We start from the raw sequence: 22,507 nt of genomic DNA on the forward strand, positions 1-22,507 counted from the left end.
TCGTAGCTTTGGTTGCGAGGTAGGACAAGCTTTGCAGATGGCAAAAATCTCATTCAACGTGATGAGAATAAGGAGAAAAAACACATCAGACTGCTACAATGTTTCTTTAGTGTCGCTACCAATGTAGGTGGAGTTACTCAAGAAGTAATATATCACATACTTATTATTTTACTTATCTAGATTTATTGCTTCTTGATAAAAGCAACCGCATTACTTATTACTTTACTTTTATGTTACTCTATAAAACCCATACAAATCCGTACCAACTGAAAAGTACATGGGAAAACTGAATAGACCTTTGTTACTTTAATTAAAAAGTCCTAGTCAATCACAGTAAATATCATTTAAAAGGGCCTTTGAACATAGCCAGTTACTCTTTACCAAAATTAAATATGGGTAATGCTATTTAAAAACAGACAACCTAGCCACTAAAAACACCCCAAAAACAAACATCTTGGAAGTCAGAATAAAATGTAAAGCTTAAAAAGCTGTTCCTGAACTAAAATAAAGTCAGGTCTGTGTAGGGGACATTGGGATGCTCTCTAATTTTGATGGAGATCTTCATCCATAAGTTTCATATTAGAATGAGTAGAGGTTTCAACAGACTGCTTGCTAAGTTAATTCATGTAGTCAGTATCTGCTGGAAACACATGAATGCAAATTACATACAAGGACAGGCATGGAAAATCTATATACAGGACATTTCAATTTTAAATGCATCATGCTAGGCCTTAACCGAGTTAGAGCAGTAACAGCCCACAAAAATGCATTCAATGCTGGCTTTCGTTCAACTATTAATTTGTTTTATGCAAATGACAGGAAGACATTAGTTTTTCCAAACATTAACCTAACATGCTCAGTGTTGCAGACAGATGTCATGCCAACAAAATCTATAGTGCCACATATAAAAATGCTATACTGATAATAATAATAAACTTACAACTACAATGGTTTACAGACTGCACTGCACTATATCCAATTAAACAGGTCTAAATATGCTCAATTTGCAATGAAACGTAGTTTGTCAGTGTTCTTTAAGTAGAGAGCATATCCACAATATAGCCTACTAACATAATTTATCATGATAACGATAACATATCGTCTTACTGCCCACCCCACTACAACCCCAACTTATTCAACTTTTAATGCAAGTCAGTGGAACCCAGCCAAGTCATTTGAGGCCATTTCCATTCTTCATTAAATTTGCATGCAACATAAAGGGCAACCTCTATATATATATATATATATATATATATATATATATATATATATATATATATATATATATATATAAACATTGAAAATGCCTGTTGCCTTTTACGTTGTATGCATGTAAATGTATATACACTATGGTCCAAAAGTTTTATGGACTAAAAGTTTTAATACAATTTACATTATCAGCATAGCAATTTGAGAGAAAACTGCATCTCAGTGCATTTCAGACTTTCTTAGCACTCTTTTGTGTTTTATTTTGCTTTAATCACAGTGTTCCTTCAAGCTGGCATGGTCTCTATAAGATCCATAGGACTCCATCAGTAGATCGAATCCACCTGAAAGTCATGTAAACATGCGTTTCAATTGAATAAATGAAACAATAACAAAAAAAGGTTACCAGTGATACATCATGACCTACATCATGCAGAATTGCTCTGTTTATTGCTCCGTGTGAGATGTATGTTATTTATTGATTACAAGAATTTAAACTGTAGTGCATTACACAACTATGGCATAAAAAACGTAATCACATTAATTTATACAGCATTACCCCTGTTGCTACATAATGGCAAGTTTCTAGAACCAATTGGTAGTTGTAACAATGGAAACGACAACAAATTTGCCACCATTTCAACAATTAGTTAGATTGCTCTACATAGAAACTATATCCAGTATTCCTAACACTGTGATCTTTCACATGCATACAAAATAAAACATTTTTTTAATACAAAGTGAGTTCTTGTTATGTTGAATGGGATTTTTCCCACATTCTGCAAAACTTGTCCAACCAAGCAACAGTTGCTATGAAACTGAAGAGATGCATTTTAATAGAATTATTGTAAGCACCTACACAGATATTGTATGACTGTGTCACCCCTGTTGGTGAGTCATTTAGAATTTCATATTCATACTTGTGCACCTTCACCAAATGACGCTTACAGTTGAGCAACGTCTAAGTTAATAAAGTACCCACATTTTTTGGTGCACACACACACCTCACTTCCTGTTTCTCTCCGGTTCTGCACTGCAAATACCAAAGCAATTAAAAATCTCAAGGGGAAAGAAACGAATGCCCGCTTCAGAGAGCAGAAATAACATCTGTCAAACAGTGTCCTCATGTTGCCATGACAACAGAAGCAGGAGGCGGGGGATGATTACACTTCTTTCTTTCTGTTTCTGATGAATGACGTCGCTCTGCTTCCTGCTCAGGAGCCAGCTCGCTTGCTCCAGCGAGGAGCGAGAAACAAACATCAATACCCACAGGCCGCTTTGAAACACCTCCATAACGCTCTACCCAACGGGCAGTCTGCAGGCTAGGCTTAGTCTTGACAAGTCCCAGATGCAAACATGTCTGAAGTCAGTATGATTTCACTGTAGAATTGCAGAGAGCCAAACACTGTTCAGCTGTGCACACCATGCACAAATCCTGCCCTGTCACCTGACTAGTAATGTGGTTCGCCAGTAGAATTTGTAGGGCTGAGACGATGCTCAAAAGTCAAATTGAGACAAAATTACTGATATGTAACCAAAAGTATTTTGCAGAGAAACATTCAGTACATCTATAAAAGCTTCCATTTGTGCCACAAAGGCCAACAAAACCTTAGTCACAACTAATATCAAGGAGAATTCTACTGCTTTTTCCACTGGTTCTACATAGTTCAATCATCCTTTAGAGTGGTTTACTGTAACATGGTTTATTGTTAAGAAATGTATTGATTTCGTTATAACAGTGGTAATATGAACAACAGGTCTCAATGGCTACTTAATAAATATAGCCATTTTTTATTTTCTAGTCATCTGAAATAACCAGTGAACATACATGTGTTGTCTAAGTTTTTTTTCATGTAATAAATGTGTGAGGTAGCTTGTAGAGGCTTTAAATGCATCTGACATCTGGTTCCTGTCACGACCACCGCAAAAATATCTGAACAATTCATCCTCAACGGCCTGTTCAGAATTCATGCAGATTTTACATAAGTCCAACTCAACATTTGTCATAATTTCGTGCTTCTGAGACCTAATAAACATTTGGGGCAATATTTCTGTACAAAAATTAGAAGACACTTATCCAAAACACCTCCTTGTCTGAAGAGCGTTTGAAAGAAATGTCCAAACATCAAAAAACAGTTAAAAGTCTAAAGGCAAAGTTTAAAGAATCTGAGTTAGCAAACCAAAAAAGTGATCATGACTTTTTTACAGCAAGCTTGAATAAATTCTGGGTGAGTCAGTGATGCTTCATGATGGCTGCTGTGATGCTGGTGAAGATGAAACTGAGAGCTCTGGGGAGTGACTGGTGTTCATTCATAATCAAGATTGTTTACCTCTGGATGAGCCACGTGAAGCATGTGATGCGTTGTTCTTTTGTGCATGTGGGTTAGTTTGGGAGCGATCTGTTCAGACTGATGTCGCATAGAGATCATGTTTAAAAGATAATGTGAACAGCCAAACAAAAAAAATTGGATTTGGTGAGAAAATCAGAGCCTTAACTTCCATGTCACAGAGTGGAGTCATGTGATATGCGGTAGTACATTTTTAAGGGGACAGTACATGAACACACAGAATGGGGAAAGGATTAACACAATTTTAAAAAATTGAAATAACTGATATGGGCAATATTACATCAGGTAGAGGTTCTGAATATCAGTTTTGATTACTTTTTGATTAAATGCCCAGCCCTAATACATTCTATAGACATGGCCCTGTTTCTTCACGCAATATCAGCATTTGGAAACTGCAGTTATGCTAAGCTAACTAGTTTAGTTCTTGTCTATCATATACTCTTTAGACTAAATAGTTTGAGCAGCTGTACTGCTCCTCTGTCTGGTATAATTCTTGCTTTGTTGACTGCCTGAAAGCTCCCCATTCAGCCAGGCAGCTGCAGTGAACGTGGCTCTCATTAAAATAGCCACAGCTTTCCCTTCTACACAACTCTTAACAAGCGCCTCATCTTTTTCGTGCTCTGAACAGGAAGCGGATTGGTGTCATCTCCCTGTGTGCTTGGCCCTGGCAAAGTCCAGCCCTTCTGATAAACCATTGATCAAAGGAGAGCAGAGAGAAGTGAAGGGATGAAGAGAGAGAGAGAGAGAGAGAGAGAGAGAGAGAGGGGAAAGGAGGGGGGAATGTCCACCTGGAAGAGGGAATGGTCATACATCAGAGATCAGAGCTGGTCAAGTTCCCAGTCAGCAGCTCAATCAAGCCTATTGAGGCCTGCTCAAGGCTGCAGGAAGTGCACATGGGGTAAGGGGTGCAGATGAAACTTTCTGTGTGAGCTTACCTTAAACAGCCCCTTCTTATTTGAATTTGATTCAAATTTACAGTGCATTTATTAGTTGAAAAACCAAATAGGGCTTCTTGGAGTGTTGCCATAGAAGAACCTCTTTTGCTTACCTAAAGAACCCTCAGTGGATGGTATTACCCAGTTTTTCATTCCCATCACCAATCTGGGAGGGCAAAGGTTAGCACATGCTTACTTAAGACATGTAAAGCCACTTTTTGAATGGCTGATGATGCAATTTCATTGGACAGCTGAGTATGCTTGGAGAAGAACACTAACTACCAGTTCTGTGAGTTAACAGATGCCTGCAATAGCTAGCTAGCACTGTGCTGAGTTATGCGAAGATTGTGGGCCATGCTACCCACCCAGAAAAAGAGAGGCCAGTTAGGAAATCTTGGATCACATGGGTTACTGAGGCATCTCCAGGGATCTCCTGATGATGGACGATTGTATCCCTCATGAATAGGGATATGCCTGGGTACTTGAGCATTTGGTTACCCATTCAAGATGCCAGGGTTTGAGGTCTGAAATCGAGTATTTGTTGCATTTCACCACAGGAAGTCAGAGAACATAAGCAGGCCAGCAATTCAAGAAAATTCTGATGTTATGTTTTGATATGACAGTTTCGCAAGAAAGTGTATTATACTTCACTACTACGAAACAAGTGTGCCCAAACATGAGTTTGTTGGCAAGGCTGTGTTGTTGAGGATCTGTTTGAGAAGGCATAGAATGCGTGTACAGCTCTGGCGTGGCTTTTTCTGCTAACTAGTCTAACTACCCTAGCTGATTTTAGGTAGGCCCAGAAACAGTGAAAATATATTTCTCCGGCAGAGTAACAGGCAAGAACATCTGTGGAGAAAAGACTTGCAGATGATGGGTCCTTATCGGTAGCCAACAATGTGTCAGTTGGTGTGAGCTCATTAGCTTATGTGAAAACGCAGCTCACATCACATCCAACATGAAAACCTACCAATTTTCCTTGCATAATTTTGAATCATAAAACATGTTTTTAAATTTGAACCTCCTGTCATCTAAAAACCTTTATTTCCCTCTTAGTTGTTGCTATTTCTACTCTACGTTCAACTTCCTTACTCAGGAACGCTTTATTTTTAGCAAGACATGTTATCTGGCATATCATAGCACAAGTGGATGAGATCACATGTAATTTCACTAATAAAAACTTTTGCTTTGAAGTTTAAGCCTGTTAATTGTTATTTCTCTGCTCTAACTCAGATACTCTGACCATGTGGTCATTTCCATATTTTCCACAGTTTGGACAGCTGCATCCCTGCCAATCCATTCCAGATCTCTGTTCTTATCTGCTGGAAAATTGAGTGCAGAAATTTGACCCTTTCGATATCAAATGAAACTTATCTGATCTCAATCATTCTTTCAAAATCAAGACAGCCAATTTTCAGCAGAGTCAATCAGTCTGTGGCTGACTGTTTATAACAGCTTAGTAGATTGATGGCTTGAATACAAAGCACTCTAGAGGTCTGGGTTGCTTTACCTTCTGATAGCCAGTTTGAAACACTTGGCAACTTGTCGCCATGGAAATGTCATATTTGAAAGTGAACAGCATTGGCTGAATGGTGGCCTTGAGAGGAGGCAATGATGGGTTATGGCCCAATGATGGCTTTTTCAGTGTTATTTCTGTCCAGAGAACTGAATGGGAGACAGAAGAGGGCAGCGTTTAAAAAAGCAGAAAAGGATATTTGTACAAGCTCAATAGAGGAGAGTTGTGAAAACCTCAATTTCGGAAATTCAGAGTAGGGGCCGACCAATATATCAACTGGCTGATAATGTCAGCTGATATTAATGTCCTGCAGAAAAATACAATATTTACTTGTTTCATGTTGTAACAAACAGACACCTCTGATATGAAGAAAACCATTCACTTTAACAAGACTACTTAAAAGGAAAAGTGACTTCCGTCACTGTAATAAAGGCTAAACTGGTATATTTCAACACAAAACACTATCATGATTAGTATAACAAAAACAACACATCCAGACCTAACCTTTGCCATAGCACTGTAAAAAACACAAGGGTTCCAAAAGTGTTTTTTATGATGCCACAAAAGAACCTCTTTTGATTCCCTAAAAAAACTGAATGTAAATTACTTTTAAGAAGCTTTATTCTCAATAAGAAGAGTGAGTGTGAAAAACCTTTTAAAAGTTTAAGAAACCTCCAACATTACGTGAAGGCTTCAGAAAGAACCCCTAAAACTAGTGTAGAATCTTTACATTTTTAATGTGCATAACATAAAGGTTTAAAGAACCTCACATATTGTAAAGGTTCCATGCCAATGTATGGGTTCTTTCTAGAACTTTTAGATTATGTTAAGGTCCTTAAAGCCTTTTTACACTCAAATCTCTTATCAAAACATGATTCATTTAGGGAACCAACAGAGGTTCTTCTATGAGATTGCTCAAAGAAACCTTAAAGGCACCTTTTCTTTAAAGAGTGTGAGGATAACATACCACAACACATTCCACAAGGTTTCTGTTGATGAAAAATAATCATTAATAAAAAATAAAAGCAGAAACAAACAAAAAACACTAAGAATTTTTGAAAGCTCTTTCTCAACCTATATTTACATTATTTAAGAATTTGTGAGTTTCTGTTGTTAGTCTGAAGTAAGGAAATCTAAGGAAACAAAGGAAATTTTTATGTCTTTAATGCTTCAATTTAAAAAATGTTCGTATCAGTCAAGGTCAGATAGAGAGGTAAAGATGCTTCAGCTTCAACCTCCATTCATTCTCCCTCCACATCTACTTATAACTAACAAGCTGTGTCCACTTTAGAACATCACCCATAGTTCCACAGGTGCACATGTGCCGTGTGTGTGCCCACTATTTCCTTCAATCAGTGTCCCAACACAATTCTCTTCTAAAGTTTCCTGTGAGAGCAACTCCCACATCGCAGCTATGCAGCATTTACCATGCAAGACTGGTTCAGTGCGATGGCGCGCTTCGCTGGGGGACACAGGAAAAAACTACCGAACGACTTCAGGTCATGAAACATTGATGCCCGCATTCTGGCTCCTGGCCATGTGAAATAACAACATTTATCACCACTCCTCCAGCCCACACTGCTCATTTGAAAACACATGCACCATTGCCATTGCTCAGCTGAGCAATAAGCTGGACATGCATTCAACAGCACACAGAAAAATACAATGTTTTTACTATGAACGACTGGGCCTATAAAGTGTCATAGTCTCTGTTTGTGGACAAACAAGGCAAAAATATCCACTAGTATTACCTCTGTACAGCCAAATTATTAAAATGTCTTTTTACATTTTCTAATCTACCATAACAATGATTTCATAGGTGATTATCTGCTGCTTTGTCTCCTTTTCTGTTTTTAAAATTAGCTTTTTTTTTTTTTGCATGCAAGGTTTATTATATTTCCCCATTCTTTTTAGTCATTGCCAATTCCATCTACTAGCTAGATCACATGATGCTACCAAGCTAGGAGGGTGAAGGCTAGCATGAGCTTCCTCCTAATACCATGAAGTATCAGCATATCTTTTCAAACTGCTGCTTGTACACGCTTGGAGGAGAACATTAACTACCAGTTGCTACTATTATGCTAAGAGATGGATGGGGAGGCATCTGACCAACCATGAAGCCAACTATGCACTCTCGGTGTCCTGCCAATGGATTGCTCTTAATTTTGATTCTTAGCTAGACTGCGTACATGTATTTGTGTACTTGAAACAATACCATTCTAATAAAAATATTCTGCTGGTTTCACCACTTGTTTGTGGTTTACAATTAGTGTTTCAGGAATTTGTATTCTTGAATTAAGCAGAAGAGCACAAGTAAAATGTTTCAAATGACATTTTTGAAAGCAAACATAATTTTAGCCTTTTAATTTGAATCCTTTAGGTGTAGTGTGCAAAAGTCAGAGACCACCCTTTATTTATTTAACCCCTTGAAACCGCAGGCTTATACTAAGGCATATTACTGAATAACTACAGGTACTTCAATGCAAACTGGCTAAGCTAATTTTAGGTTATAAAACTGTGTAATAATATTTTGGACCAGCTGGTGGGCACTGGCCATTTAAGATGTTCATTTCCTGAGGACAGTAGACAATACATATATATATATATATATATATATATATATATATATATATATATATATATATATATATATATATATTGTCTATTGTCTATATATATATATATATAGGTATTGGACTATCAAGACCTGGTAGACTGATTTATCACAATCAGATAAATAATACTTCTATTACTATCTAGCACTTCTACTATAGCTGAGAAAATCAAGGTCCATCCCTGCTTCAGATCTGAAAATATCCACAAAGGAAAAAGTACATTATATTTAGTTGTTGAGGCAATTTTCTGTTAAATGCATATTTTCTGCTTTTTTCCTGACAAAAAAGAATAACTTGTATCTGATGTACATCCTAACTGGAAAATAAACAAATAGAAGGGTCTCTGACTATTGCACAGTGCTGTATGTTTAAAAGTACATTTGCTTTTATTGGTTATAAACTGTTTAGTGAAAAGTAATGAAATTTTAATCTAGCTTACCATATAAAATCACTTCTGAGAGATTTGTATACAAATATGTCATAGAAAATCTAGAATATCACGCATCCTGACCAATATGAACATGACCTAATTTGAAGATATCCATAATCAGTGAACACTTGGATGGTAAATTTGATAACCGTTCACAAGGATCCCAACCACATGAGCATAATATCCAATAAGTGAAGAAAGAGGATATTAGAGTGGCTATTATTGATCAGTGTCGATTTCTTATATACAATGTCTGAAGTAGTGGACTCCTCTGCATTGACCGTGCTGGCCTGCATAAAATACTTTTAAAATACATTAAGATTCTTTAAAGGCTATTGATAGACCTAGGAGAGACTGAGCTCCTAGAAGTGTTTTGTATGGTTCACTGCTGTCTGAAGAATTATGCCAGTATCACAATAACAATATCTGAAGAATTTTGGAATTTATGGTCTGTGACAGTGGCACAATAGAGCTCAAAAACATAACTACAAACTTGCAGGTTTAAATTCCTTCATGGTACACCAACTGAAACAGATTAAATATCAGAGAAACAGATGGGTTTTCCTCTTTTAGGTTAGGGCTAAAGAACCCTTCAGGGTCAGGCAAGAACAAGTTTTTTTCGTCGCTTCCAGAGCATCTGGAGAATTTTCTATCAAGAATGTACCCTGACTTAGAAATTATGTCACGCAAAGACATTTCAGCTCTGCCAGCAACATACAAGCCAGCAAGTTAGCAAAATGATGTTTGATGAAGGGTATTTCTAAAGTGAAATTCAAGATGCCACGACCTGAATTTCACAGGTGATTCCTCGTTCTTTAGAGACGCAGCCAGCGTCCCAGCCTAGTTGCCTTCTAGTTGATTAGTGTCATCACCCATGTCCCATCAGGGCTTCTGTCATGAACCTAGAGGGCATAGAGCCCTCCCCCCACAGTGTCAAATTTAGACACCCAAAGGATAGGGAGATCCCTGTGGAGCTGGAGGGTAATCCTATCCTCATCTCATCTAACTACTCACCGCCATCCTTCCTCTCTCTCCTGCATGCTCTCTCTCTCTCTCTTTCATTAGGTTAGAGCACAGGCTGTGTGGTTTAGGTAGGGGGTTGACTATCCCTCACTTTGGCTCCTGCTCTCAGTGATTGAGCTCTGTGGCCTAAATGTCTTCATCATCTCCTGATGGGTTTCCCGCAGGGAGCTGGGGACAGATGGTGGACGATGTGAGGGGTTGGCTTTCACTGTGTGATCCCTGTCTCTCTCTTTCTGTCTCTCGCTCTTTCTCTGTTTTATGCTCTTTTTATTGCTCATAAACTCCAGATGCCACTGTCTCGTGCATCATTTCCCCTAACTTTACATTTCCTCTGCTTTTTCCCATTCCCCTGCTGTTCCTCACGTTATTTTATCTTCATTTCTTCATCAAAACATTCTTCCAATTCCGATGTACCACATTTACCTCAACTACTATTCTAATATCTTCAATAGCTTCAATAACTACTATTCAATAGCTTTACCTACAGCACATCTTGAGTTTCTACTGACTGGTTTCTGTTTGTCATGTCCCAGATAGAGCATTGTTACTTTCATTTAGCAATACTATTAAAATATAATTACTAGTGGTGTCAAAGTTCATGATAGCACAATAAATTATTAACGCCACAATTTATACTATTTTGATCAATTTACTAGCTTTTACCAGCAATTTACTAGTCTGATCCTTCAAACCATCCATAGTTCCAGCCCAAAGCCCTGTTGCCGCAACTCTGCCACCTTGTTCAAATAAAGTATTTATTAACAGTAACATCAATATGGCTGTGCTGTGCAAGTAACAGTGCACTGCTTCAAGTTAGCCAGCTAAGCTGAGAAGATAGCATTCTCCCACTCCCTCGTGCCACATGTACAGCATCCCCACTACACTTTAATTTAAATCAGTGCTGTAACTAGCAAGAACCCACTTCTTTCTTTGACTTTGGCTGCTTGGGAATGCACTAATACTAAAATATGACTGTTTGAGTGCTGTAAAACACATGCCACTTCTGCTGTAGTTGTGTGGAGCAAACATTATTTAACGCTACTAAAACTTGTTAGGATGTTCGGAAATGTGGTTTTGCTCTAGGCCAGTATGTTACATTAAAATTATATCACCAGCACTGGAGGACATTTTTCCAGCAACAGCTTGCAGGAGAACTTCTGATCATTCAATCAGCAACAAACTAACAACAACAGCAAAGCAGAAAGTTACAGTTCTGCTAAAACTCAACGTAACATAGCAGTAAAAGGTACTGGAACATGCAGCCACTATTGTTCTCACTCATGTGAATCTACTCCTGCACAATGAAAAGAATGTTATCCAATTATTAAAAGCAATAAATTCTGATTAAGCTTATTTTGTCCCTTTCTACAATTGTGATAAAATGCTCCGCCTTTTAAATGGAAAAAAATCAAATTTAAGCAAATAAAATGGCAAATCGAACAGCTGTTTAAATATGACTGACGTTTTAAACACAGTATTTGATCATGCATTGGTAGTACTCATTTTCAGCTGACGACAGACTACTGTGCTAAAATGTCTGCATTTTATTTATTTCACTTCATTTTTGAACCTAAAAGTATAAACGTTATATTTCTCTGTTGCTAATCCATTCGGATTTAGTCTAAATTTTTATATTATATTAATGTTTATGTATCATCATGTTTACATTAAAAATAGTAGATATCTGCATTGACGAACAACTCGTATATTAGGGCATCCCTCAACAAAAATGTAGCACCTTTACTTCCAACAGAATTTCTCCTGTTGCAATGAGTGAGAAATAATCAATACCTAAATAACTACTGGGGTTAATATTCTTCATATGCAAAATAATAAACACAATGACTAATGGTTCTCGATGGAGCTGTGAGATTCTGTATGCAACTACTGTATGCAATGCATCTAATCCACCCTGAAGATTTACAATGAAAACTTCCTTCACACAGCCAAGAACAAAACCTCAAAACCCTCAGGTGACATTTTTATTTGCAGCTTTTTCAAAGGCTGTATTAATACCACTCTGTAGTATTACACTGTTCCACAAGTCTGTATTTTATCAATCACTCTTACTATATTTTATGTCAGATTTTAGGGGCTTGTGAGCCATGATGGCAGAGCAGAATTCTCTTCAGCCTCCTTTTTCGCTTATGCAGAATATAGATCTCTTTCTCAAACCTATTTCTCCACCATTCATCAGTCCACTCTCCTCTTCTATTTCTCTGCCTCATCTATCACACCCTCCTCCCTTTCTCCTCCCTCTCTCTCTCTCTCTCTGGGGATTTGGTGCGTGTGTAGGAGCAGAATGAGCATCCTCTGGGAGAGGTGGAGGGGTGACGCCAAGCCGAGTAAAGTCAGCAGATTTCACGCAAAGATATGTGGCTTGTCTGGATAATAATATGGATTAAAATTCTGCCAGGCACACACTCGCACATGTGTGCACACACAAACAGTGTACTTTCATCCATTTTCAAACATGCTCTGACAAACCTGACAGTAGGTTATCTCTCCTAGGGATGTTTATGGATACTTGAGTAGTCAGTTAACTGTTCAAGGTGCCAGTATTTAAACAATGAAATCACCAATTGGGTTTATCACAGAAAGGCAAACAATCCATTAAACCACTAATGTGTTTTAATAATACAGTAAAATATGAATAGTTCATTCCTATGTGCTGTTAAGTATTTATGCCTCAAGAAGCCGTTTGTTACAGTGAATTTATCAGTAATCTCAGTAACGCACAGCTGTTCAGATGTTTAATATCTTTCTTAAAATGAGGACAACAATAAATGTGTCAAAATACACATTTATACAAAATTATTTTTAATACTAATCAACTAAAACAACTATTCCGCCAAGAAACCTAGTTCTTTTAGAGAATGTTACTTTTGTCATTTCATGAACTACTGAATTTTTGTCATCTAATAATGAACTTATCGTAATAAAGCACTCCTTAATGCAAAAACCTTGGCTTTATTAGTAGTATTTGCTCACTACTGTGATGACAAGGCTAATTAATGATTAATTAATAATTACTAATTCAGTTAGCATCTCTATTTGATTTCCAAATGTGCACTATTTGGGTGTCCAGAATCTCTTAATGTTTATAGTGTATCGGCCCATTTTCGTGCATTGTTTAGCGAAAATTTTGCATCTTCCCCTGCAATAGAATTTCTCCACTTGGTTCAATGAATGAGAAGTAATTAATACCTAAATACACTCTATTTCCAAAAGTATCTGCTCGTATGCCTTCACACGCATATGAACCTGAGTGACATTCCATTCTTAATCCATAGGGTTTAATATGGTGCCGGCCCACCCTTTGCAGCTATAATAGCTTCAACTGGGTCTTTCCTCAAGGTTTAGGAGTGTGTTTGTGGGAATTTTTGACCATTCTTCCAGAGGCGCACTTGTGAGGTCAGACACTAATGTTGAACAAGAAGGCCTGGCTCGCAGTCTCCACTCTAAGTCATCTAATTCATTCGTTCAATCGGATTGAGGTCAGGACTTGAACCAGTCAAGTTCTTCTACACCAAACTTGCTCATCCATGTCTTTATGGACCTTGCTTTTTACACTGATATGCGCTCATGTTGGAACAGGAAGGGGCTCCCCAAACTATTCCCACAAAGTTGGGAGCATGAAATTGTCCAAAATCGCTTGGTCTACTGAAGCATTAAGAGTTCCTTTCACTGGAACTATGGGGCTGAGCGCAACTCCTGAAAAACAGCACCACACCATAACCCCCCCTCCAAACTTTACACTTGGCACAATGCAGTAAGACAAGTACCGTTCTCTTGGCGAAGCATGATTCGTCACTCCAGAGAACACATCTCCACTGCAGTCCAGTGGTGGCGCTTTACACCACTGCATTTGACGCTTTGCATTGTGCTTGGTGATGTAAGGCTTGGGTGCAGCTGCTCGGCCATGGAAACCCATTCCATGAAGCTCTCTACGCTGTCCTTGAGCTAATCTGAAGGCCACATGAAGTTTGGAGGTCTGTAGCGACTGACTGCAGAAAGTTGTTGACTTATGCGCATTACGTTTCTCAGCATCCGCTGACCCCACGCTGTCATTTTGCATGGCCTACCACTTCATGAACTGCTGTCGTTCCGAAATGTTTCCACTTTGTTATAATATCACTGACAGTTGACTGTGGAATATTTAGTAGAGAGGAAATTTCACAACTGGACTTGCTGCACACATGGCGTTCTATCACGGTACTATGCTGGAATTCACTGAGCTCCTGAGAGCAACCCATTCTTTCATTAATGTTTGTAGAAGCAGTCTACATGCCTAGATGCTTGGTTTTATACACCTGTGGCCATGGAAGTGAATGGAACACCTGAATTCAATGATTTGGATGGGCAAGTGAATACTTTTGGAAATATAGTGTATCTGAGACTTATACTTAATATTCTTTATAAAGTCCAGTCTCAGTTCATATAAGCCCAGTCTAGTCCCAGTCCATTTAAGACCAGTCAAGCCCCAGTCCATTTAAGCACAATCCAATCTCAGTTCATATAAACCCAGTCTAGTCCCAGTCCATTTAAGTCCAGTCCAGTCTCAATCCATTTAAGCTCAGTTTAGCCCCAGTCCACTCCCAGTCCATTTAAGACCACCCCAGTCCCAGTCCATTTAAGCCCAATCTAGCCCCAGTCCAAAATAATACACACAACGACCAAAGATTCTTGATGGAGCTGTGAGTTTCTGGATACAACCATCTAATTCTTCCTGAAGATTCATAGTGAAAACTTCCTTCACACAGCCAAGAACAAAACCTCAGAACCATAATAAAAGACTTTTTTTTAAAAACCTGTACTATCACACTGGTTCCTAAGTCTGTATCTAATTAATCACTCTTACAATATTTTTAATTGTGAAATTTTAGTCAAAATGGACTTATACATCCATTTTATAAATTTAACTTTGCTACTGTGAAGCATGGGAGCCTAACATGAGTGCATTGCCAAGAATACAATGGTAAGGATGTGAGTGCGCAGTGGGCACTGCTGTGGCTTTACTGCTAACTACTCTAATTTATGTAAGATAGATCCAGATACACAGTAAAAATGTATTTCTCGGACAAACTGACAAGTTGGCACATCGTCTAGTGAGAAAATAAGACAAGTCTTCATCAGCATCCAGTGCTGTACAGGATAGCCGTGTTATCAAATTAGCTCATCTGAAGATGCAGCCTCTGTCACCTAAAACATAAACCTCCTGATTTTCTTCAGCTATTTTTGAATAATGTTTTTAAATGTATTTTTTTGCTTGCTGCTATTTTTTGTGTAACACTAGCACTGTTGCCAAACAGGTATGCCTACAGCCCTTTAATGTCATCCATTTTTTGCCTTGTTTCTTCATTCACTGATGTAAACCAATCATCCATTCATTGAATCTTATGGATACTTGAACATCAAAATTAAGCGTAAGGCACATGCACCCTAATCTCTGCAATACCTAATCAGCAACAGATTCTAAACAGCAAATTCTACTACATAATGCACTTTGTAATGTCTCTGATAAGCAGACAGCACAACTATGGTCTATCAGTGCTGATTATAATACACAAGGTTTGCGGTTTGGAATGATGGTGCTGCACCCAAGTAACACTGCCAAATGCAGAGTGAGCTCTTGTGTGGATCTGGCAGTGGCCCCAGTGAGAGAAGATGAGCTTTTGCTGATCAGACAAAACACAAGCAGCTTGTGTCACACACAGACTTGTAACATGCAGGACTACAAGGATGCCTTCTAACCACAAATACACAATTACATAATCACGCAAATAAACCCTTGTAAAGGACTGGGTGTGTATGTACTTCACACCGGCTAGTTCGTGTTGCCACCTGCAGATAAAAACATGTTCACCTTGGCAGACATAGCTGGAGGGTAACCTTGGCAGTCTTGTCTGTTTTTGGTGAGAACTGGACATGTCATCCTAGCATATTGACTTATAGAGAGAAGCATGCCAGGCTTCGGCCCAGCTCTTCTCACAATGACATAAATACAAGCAACTGCTGACCACTGACTACACTACATGATATGGCCACAAATACCAATAGCATCCAACAGTACCATTGCAATTTAGGCACAATACTAACTGGTAAGTTTCCATATTTGTTAGCTACATTAGTCTTGTAAAGTACAAAAATAAAGAAGCACATATTTAAGTTTTTACTGAACTATTATTTTGAGTATGTTTTTTTTTCCTGAATAAAACGGTTACTGGGCACTTTAACTGAAGTGCATACCTTAAAGTTCTATCTTGAGTGCCTACCTAATTTATTTCCACCAATTTTTCAAAGTCATTCAGAGTGGTCTGATGCAAAATGCTCCATTCTTGAGAAACTCAAGACAACTCAAGTCAACTGTTCACAGTGGTAGGAACTGGATGTCTAAATCATTTACTGCCTCTAAAATCTACCTCAGAGGACGTTACCAGCAGTGGTTACGAACATGATAGTTCTGAGCCATGATTTTGAGTTACATTGTTTTTTTATCCATTAATGCTGCCCAGGTACATACACAGCATTGTTAGGCAAGACTGTACGCAAAGAAAGCTTATATTTTCAGGTTTATCACTATCTTACCAACATCAACATTACATATTAAAACTCAAATGCGTAGGGTAACTGGTCATATTAGATAGTAAACAGAATGGCTATTTTTGTATTAATGACATTGTGGCCACCACTGCAAACCATGAAATTACAGCCACCACTGAAAGGAAATCTGTAAGAAGTCTGTAAATGTCTCTGTAATTGACAATTTCACATCAAACAACTCTGAATTACTTTGTTACTGAAATTTTGAAAAATCGGTGGAATTCACCTTTAAACTGACCTCATGTTTTAAAGAGGAATTGCACAAATTTTTCAAAATTGTTGTATAATTGTTGTGAATTGCTCCACTCTAGAGAAACCTACTAGATCTGACATACTCACAATTGTGCTGAGAAAAACCAGACACCCACCTCTAAAAATACTGTTTTTGTTGTTGTTGACATGAAATACAGATGAATATTCTGCCTGATGTCTAAAACAATCTTTCTTTTGAGAGAAGGTAATGGCCTAAAACTCCTGGTTCCTATCACTGCCGCTGTGAGGAAGTCTCTTTCTTCTTTTAGAGAAAGTTTCTTTTAGTTTCTCCAGATCAAATAATTTCACATCAAAGCATGCTGTATGACTTTGTTTACATCTCAACCACAGAACTGTGCAGAAATTTTTAAAAAAGGGTGAAATTCTACTTTCACTTTAAGTGTAGGATGAAAATGAATAGGGAATTAAACAACAATAACTGAAATAAAAATACTGCACAAATTGGGTGTCTCTTTAATTTCAATCCATTAACTTACAAGAACTAGCATAAAACCATTAGCCCAGTGGCTAACTAACTCTACAGCAACAATGGAAATTCAATTTAAACAGTGTTGACAAGTTGAAGAAAACACACTTAGACAGGTGTTCCTTACCTAAGATGCAACACGCTTATCTGAGTGAAATCTAACCCTTGAGAGATAATCCTGAGGAAATAACATAAGTTGGTTTATGCAGTCAGGCTCAGGTAGCAGCTCAGAAGGCCCAGAGAGCCATGAGCTCTGGCAAGGGAAGTTAATATCAACTTTGAGTGCCCGAGCTAAAACAAACACTGCTTATACAACCTGCATTAGAATGTTCACTAAAGCACCAAACAAAAACATGGCCAAGACCAAAGAAGGCACTGGCGTAACTATGTTTTGAAATGTGCTGGGACAAGAATCAGGCCCAGGCGGCAAAAGCATGTGCACATTACATGAGCTAGGCTGTGTAAGATAATGTTTCGTGTTCTGTCACATTAAGCTTCAACTGTAACATAGCTAATAGATAAATAAGAACTTCTTCTGTACTATGCTGAATATTTAACCTGTTACTAAGTGCTACTCTTGTTTATTAGTGTACTTTGTAGCCACACAGAGTGGTATATGTCAGTTTACAGGGCCCATATCATGGATTGGTCCTCACTTTTTTTAAATAAAAGACTTGGACATTGACACACTCCATACAGTCCACACATGGAAATTAAGCTGAAAAAAAAAACAGCCCATTCTGTGATGTCACAAAAAACAAAGCATTTAGATTTCTACCTCTGTTCATCCTGTAGCTCCGCTCATTCACACTAAAGTGTTTCTGAGTGAGGCGGCCAATCAGAACAGAGATTATTTACATATATCAGTCTTAAAGGCACAGCAACAAAAAACAGCCTGTTTAATTCCAAAGGACAAAGGTAAAGGAAGAATAAGGTGTGACTGTTTTGGTCATAAACCCACACACAACTCATAACTGGACCTCGGGGCGGGTAAGAGGCTAAGATGCTAGGTACGTGTAAGATATGGGCCCTTTAATGAGGACACCTAGTGACGTTCTTAGAAGTATTATAGAGGGTTTCTGTTGGCAGGAGCAAAATCGAGCATTTTCACACACACACACACACACACACACACACACACACACACACACACACACACACACACACACACACACCTCCCCATAGCGTTGCGCACTACAAGAACAGCCAACCGCTACTGCGCTCTGTGATTCCCGGGCAAAGCGCCACCACAGCCAGCCTCACCTTTCCGAATTAGGTCCTCGATGTCCTGGTCGAAGCCGAGGCGGTGGCACTTGCTCCACAGGCCCATGTTGGTGGAGTTGTACTGCCGGCTACACTCGTCCGCCGCGCTCATGGCGAACAGCTGGCGCCGGTTGCGCGCGAGCAGCAGTCTCTCCTCCCAGCGGTCGAGGCGCGCGCGGCCGCCGGCGGAGGCGCGCAGCGGCAGGCTGTTATTGGGGATGTAGATGAAACCCGGGTCCTTGCGGCGGCTCGCGAAGCTGCGGCAGCGCTCGCGGTAGCGCCGCGCGTCCGTCTCGTACCAGTGGTCGGAGCACACGGCCACGGCCAGCATACCCAGCGCGCACAGGGACAGCGAGAGGCCGGCGTAGAGCAGCAGCTTCCCGGCAGCCATCCTCCTCTTCCACCTCCACCTCCTCTTCCTCCTCACACACACGCGCGCGCGCAAACACACAAATGTACGCGCGCACCTCGGACGGGGCTCCTCGGGCGTGCACGCGCGTCCGCGCGTTCAGCTTACATCACCTCGCGAGAGCATCGCCCGGGGGTGGGGGGAGGGGGGGGCTGGGATGGGGAGGAGGGGGAGGAAGGGGGGGCAAAAGAACGCTGACAGCGGGGGTGGGGATGGGGGGCGTGAGGCTGGGGTGTAAGGAGTCAGGGGTAAATGGCCGTGGAAAAAGAAGATACCTATAGTATCCCGGCTCTAACGTGCATCCGCCGCTCTGTCCGCTGTAGTTACCGTGAATGAAACGAGACACACAGGCGTCCTCGGTTCAAACCTTTGGGAGGAAAGAGGGGAAAAAAACAAAAGACACGTTACGATCTGAACCTTCTCACCAGAACTGTGTTGGCTGCTACACCTAAGTGAATACAAACGATGCAGCAGTCGCAGTTTAAGCCTACAAATTAAGAAGATCGTAATGGCGCTTTGGCCGTGACGTCCAAGAGCAAATACAACAAAACGGGCTCAGAGAGCATTAATGGGAAGATGCTAGGGTCTGAATAAGCAGCCACCCCACCCCTTCATCCCTTCGGATCTCCATGACCCACACTGGCTCATAACATATATTTACTACAGCAGCTTTACTGTGTCTGCTCTAATCATGTAGACTAAGACGAATAGAACTGGCAGGATTATTAACAGTGTGTAAAGATCAATGAAGTAAATGATGATGATGGTAAAGGAATGCCTCAGCTTAAGCACAGCTTTCCCCCTCAAACGCCTTTTTAACGCTCAAACGCTCCAGTGTTTCGGTTCGTACTCACCGTGCAGTAATAGTGCTGATCTTCGGGCTCTGTTAGCCCAGACTCAGGCCGTTTTCCTGCTGCTCTGCCGGTCCTGAGCGAGTGCTGCTGCTGCTGCTGCTGCTGCTGTGGTGGCCATAGCGTAGAGCTGGAGCGGAATCGAAGACAGGCTCAGCGCGCAAAGCTGAATTACAGCTAGAGTCTCCAGCGCCACACACAACTAAAACTAGATGCTCGCCCCAAGCAGCCTGTTTGAGAGGCTGGGGAAAAAAGAGCCTCACATCAGGAGGTGGATGCTGCAGAGCCCACGGCCAGGCTCAAATATGGCCTCAACATTTCTCTCTGCATGTTTCAGGCTCCAGAAAATACAGCGGTGATGTCATGCTGTCAATGGGAGACGTTCATTGTTTATTAAAGCACCTTCTTAAAGGGCCAGTGCTATTTTTTTTTCTTTTTTTTTGTGCTGGTTGTGTGTAGGTGCACTGATATATGAAGCAAGTCAACGAATTAGTTCAAACTGTTATATCATTAAATAGATACATAAATGAATGAATAAATACATAAATAAATATTCGGATCTTAGTTATTTACAAGGATTGTGTTGGTCTATTTAAACACAGTGTATTGATTAAGATAGTACTAAGCTAAATAGATACAAAATCATCATTCATAGGGTACTTTCTATTGGGAGGTGTCTGTCCCAAACTCCCAAACCCCTGCACTTTAAAAAATAATAGCATATGTCATTTTTTTAAAAGATCTTTTTGATTCCCTTTAAAGTGAAGCTGAAATATTTAGTTTTATCATGAGTTTTACTTTTAAATGAAATTTTTAAAAATGCTGTCCCACGTTTTCATGTCACTACCGTAACTCAGAGTTTTAGTCTGTAGGCAGAGGCTTACTTTAGCCACGGTCCTGCATTTTAGAGCAGGAAGTGAGGCTGCATCCCTGTCCCTCATGGCCACATGGTTAGCAGTTAGACCTCTTTGTTTTCAAGAAAATGTGTCCCAAATTCTGAAAATGAGTGTGTAACATTGAGAATTGTCACTAATGAAACATACATTTTCTCTAGCTTTGTAACTAAAATTGTCATTACAACTGATACGTTTATGGATTTTTGCATATACATTGACATTTTTAACATAATGCATAGAAAATTTTCACATACTAAATGCTTGCCAAAAGTAATGAGCTAATGTAATTTATGAAAAATATTTTGGTTAAAAATACCAGACATTTTCACAAAAAATGACTAAAAAGTTGGCAGCCAAAAACACCTTTAGTTGCAGAAGCACCTAAAAACAAAGCAGCCTGTCACTGTAATTAAGACGCCGTTCTCTTTCCTGGTCATGTATCAGCTTCTGTTCACACATGAGCCCTCCTGGTAATCTCAAAGGAACCGCACTCGGCCTTGTGCAAGTAAACAGCCGCTTCAGTGTTATTGGGGTTTAAAATCCACACATACTTACACTTCTTCCTATTCTGTTACTATATTAACACATTCAAGTGCATGAAATAGGTGTTGAATTTGTATGATTATAATGTGTTAAATTATGTAATCTGATCAATCTGCAACATATTTTATTCATGTTGCCCCAATACACAAAATTGGATTATGTAAATGTAAAGCAAACTTTAAGAAGCAGCAAACGATAAGAAAGAAACTAGGGGGTATATCAGTGATACATTTTTAAATTTTGATACACTTTTGAATACTGATATGTGTTCAATACTGTATTGAAACTGTTACATTTATAGTGATGGAGTGGAGGCTTCTTTCATTCTTTAAGGGTTTATTTATTTGCTTATTTATTTGTTTATTTAGATTTTTCTTCTCTGGTCACGTCTCCCATCAGGGTCAAAAATTGTAGCTTCATGCTTGGATAGCTTTCTTCAAACAGCTAGTGTCTCTATTATAACATATGGTTAATCTGTAGTGATATGATATGACTACACCAATCCTGTTCCCTAGAATCAGCCTGTTATACAGAATTGTTGTACTGTCCACAGCCTGCAGTGAGGAGTGAGTCGCTGAATAATTGATGAAACTAGCAGCTGTCTGTCAGACAGTATTGAAACGGTGAGTCACAGAAGCTGTGGGGTGGGGCAGGTTCAGGTATTATAGGACATCAGGTTATATGGGGCGAGATGTCAGCCATTATAAGACAATGCTGGGTACACTATACACCATATTATGCTTGTACATTATTCAAATGTGTCAGTGTGTTGTGCATGAATAAATTATGTTACATCAACATCGACTTAAAATTTAAAGTCAACTTCAGATCAGTGAACACAATACATCGTGTACTCTGCCTGGGAGAGGGTTATCCTTGGAGCCAGGCCTGAGGGTATTGTTTGTCGGGTAAGGTTCAGCATGGGGGGGCCGGTGCAGTCCCTTATAGGCTATGGGACATTGCCGGGAGGTTTTTGACAGCATGCATCCCTGCAGCGGAAACTGGGTGAGAGGAGCCAGGAAACTGGGTGGGAGGAGCCAGGAAACTGGGTGGGAGGAGCCAGAGCTTGTGCAGGAGGTTGAGAAGTAGTTGGGCTCAACTCCATTCACAGTGTTGGCTCTGGAACCAAA

At 39.5% G+C, this 22,507-nt stretch overlaps 1 protein-coding gene across 1 annotated transcript in view; it reads right to left on the reverse strand.

The window, feature by feature from the left end:
- tmem178b (transmembrane protein 178B) overlaps nucleotides 1–19,233 on the reverse strand; it is a 127,721-nt gene extending 108,488 nt beyond the window's left edge. The window contains exon 1 of the mRNA XM_017695843.2: nucleotides 18,679–19,233. Within this exon, the coding sequence (XP_017551332.1) occupies nucleotides 18,679–19,069 (391 nt within the window). The 5' untranslated portion in view covers nucleotides 19,070–19,233. The remainder of the gene's footprint in view (nucleotides 1–18,678) is intronic.
- Nucleotides 19,234–22,507: the final 3,274 nt, after the last annotated feature.

The sequence above is a fragment of the Pygocentrus nattereri genome, chromosome 1, assembly GCF_015220715.1.
Source record: "Pygocentrus nattereri isolate fPygNat1 chromosome 1, fPygNat1.pri, whole genome shotgun sequence".
Lineage (NCBI taxonomy): Eukaryota > Metazoa > Chordata > Actinopteri > Characiformes > Serrasalmidae > Pygocentrus > Pygocentrus nattereri.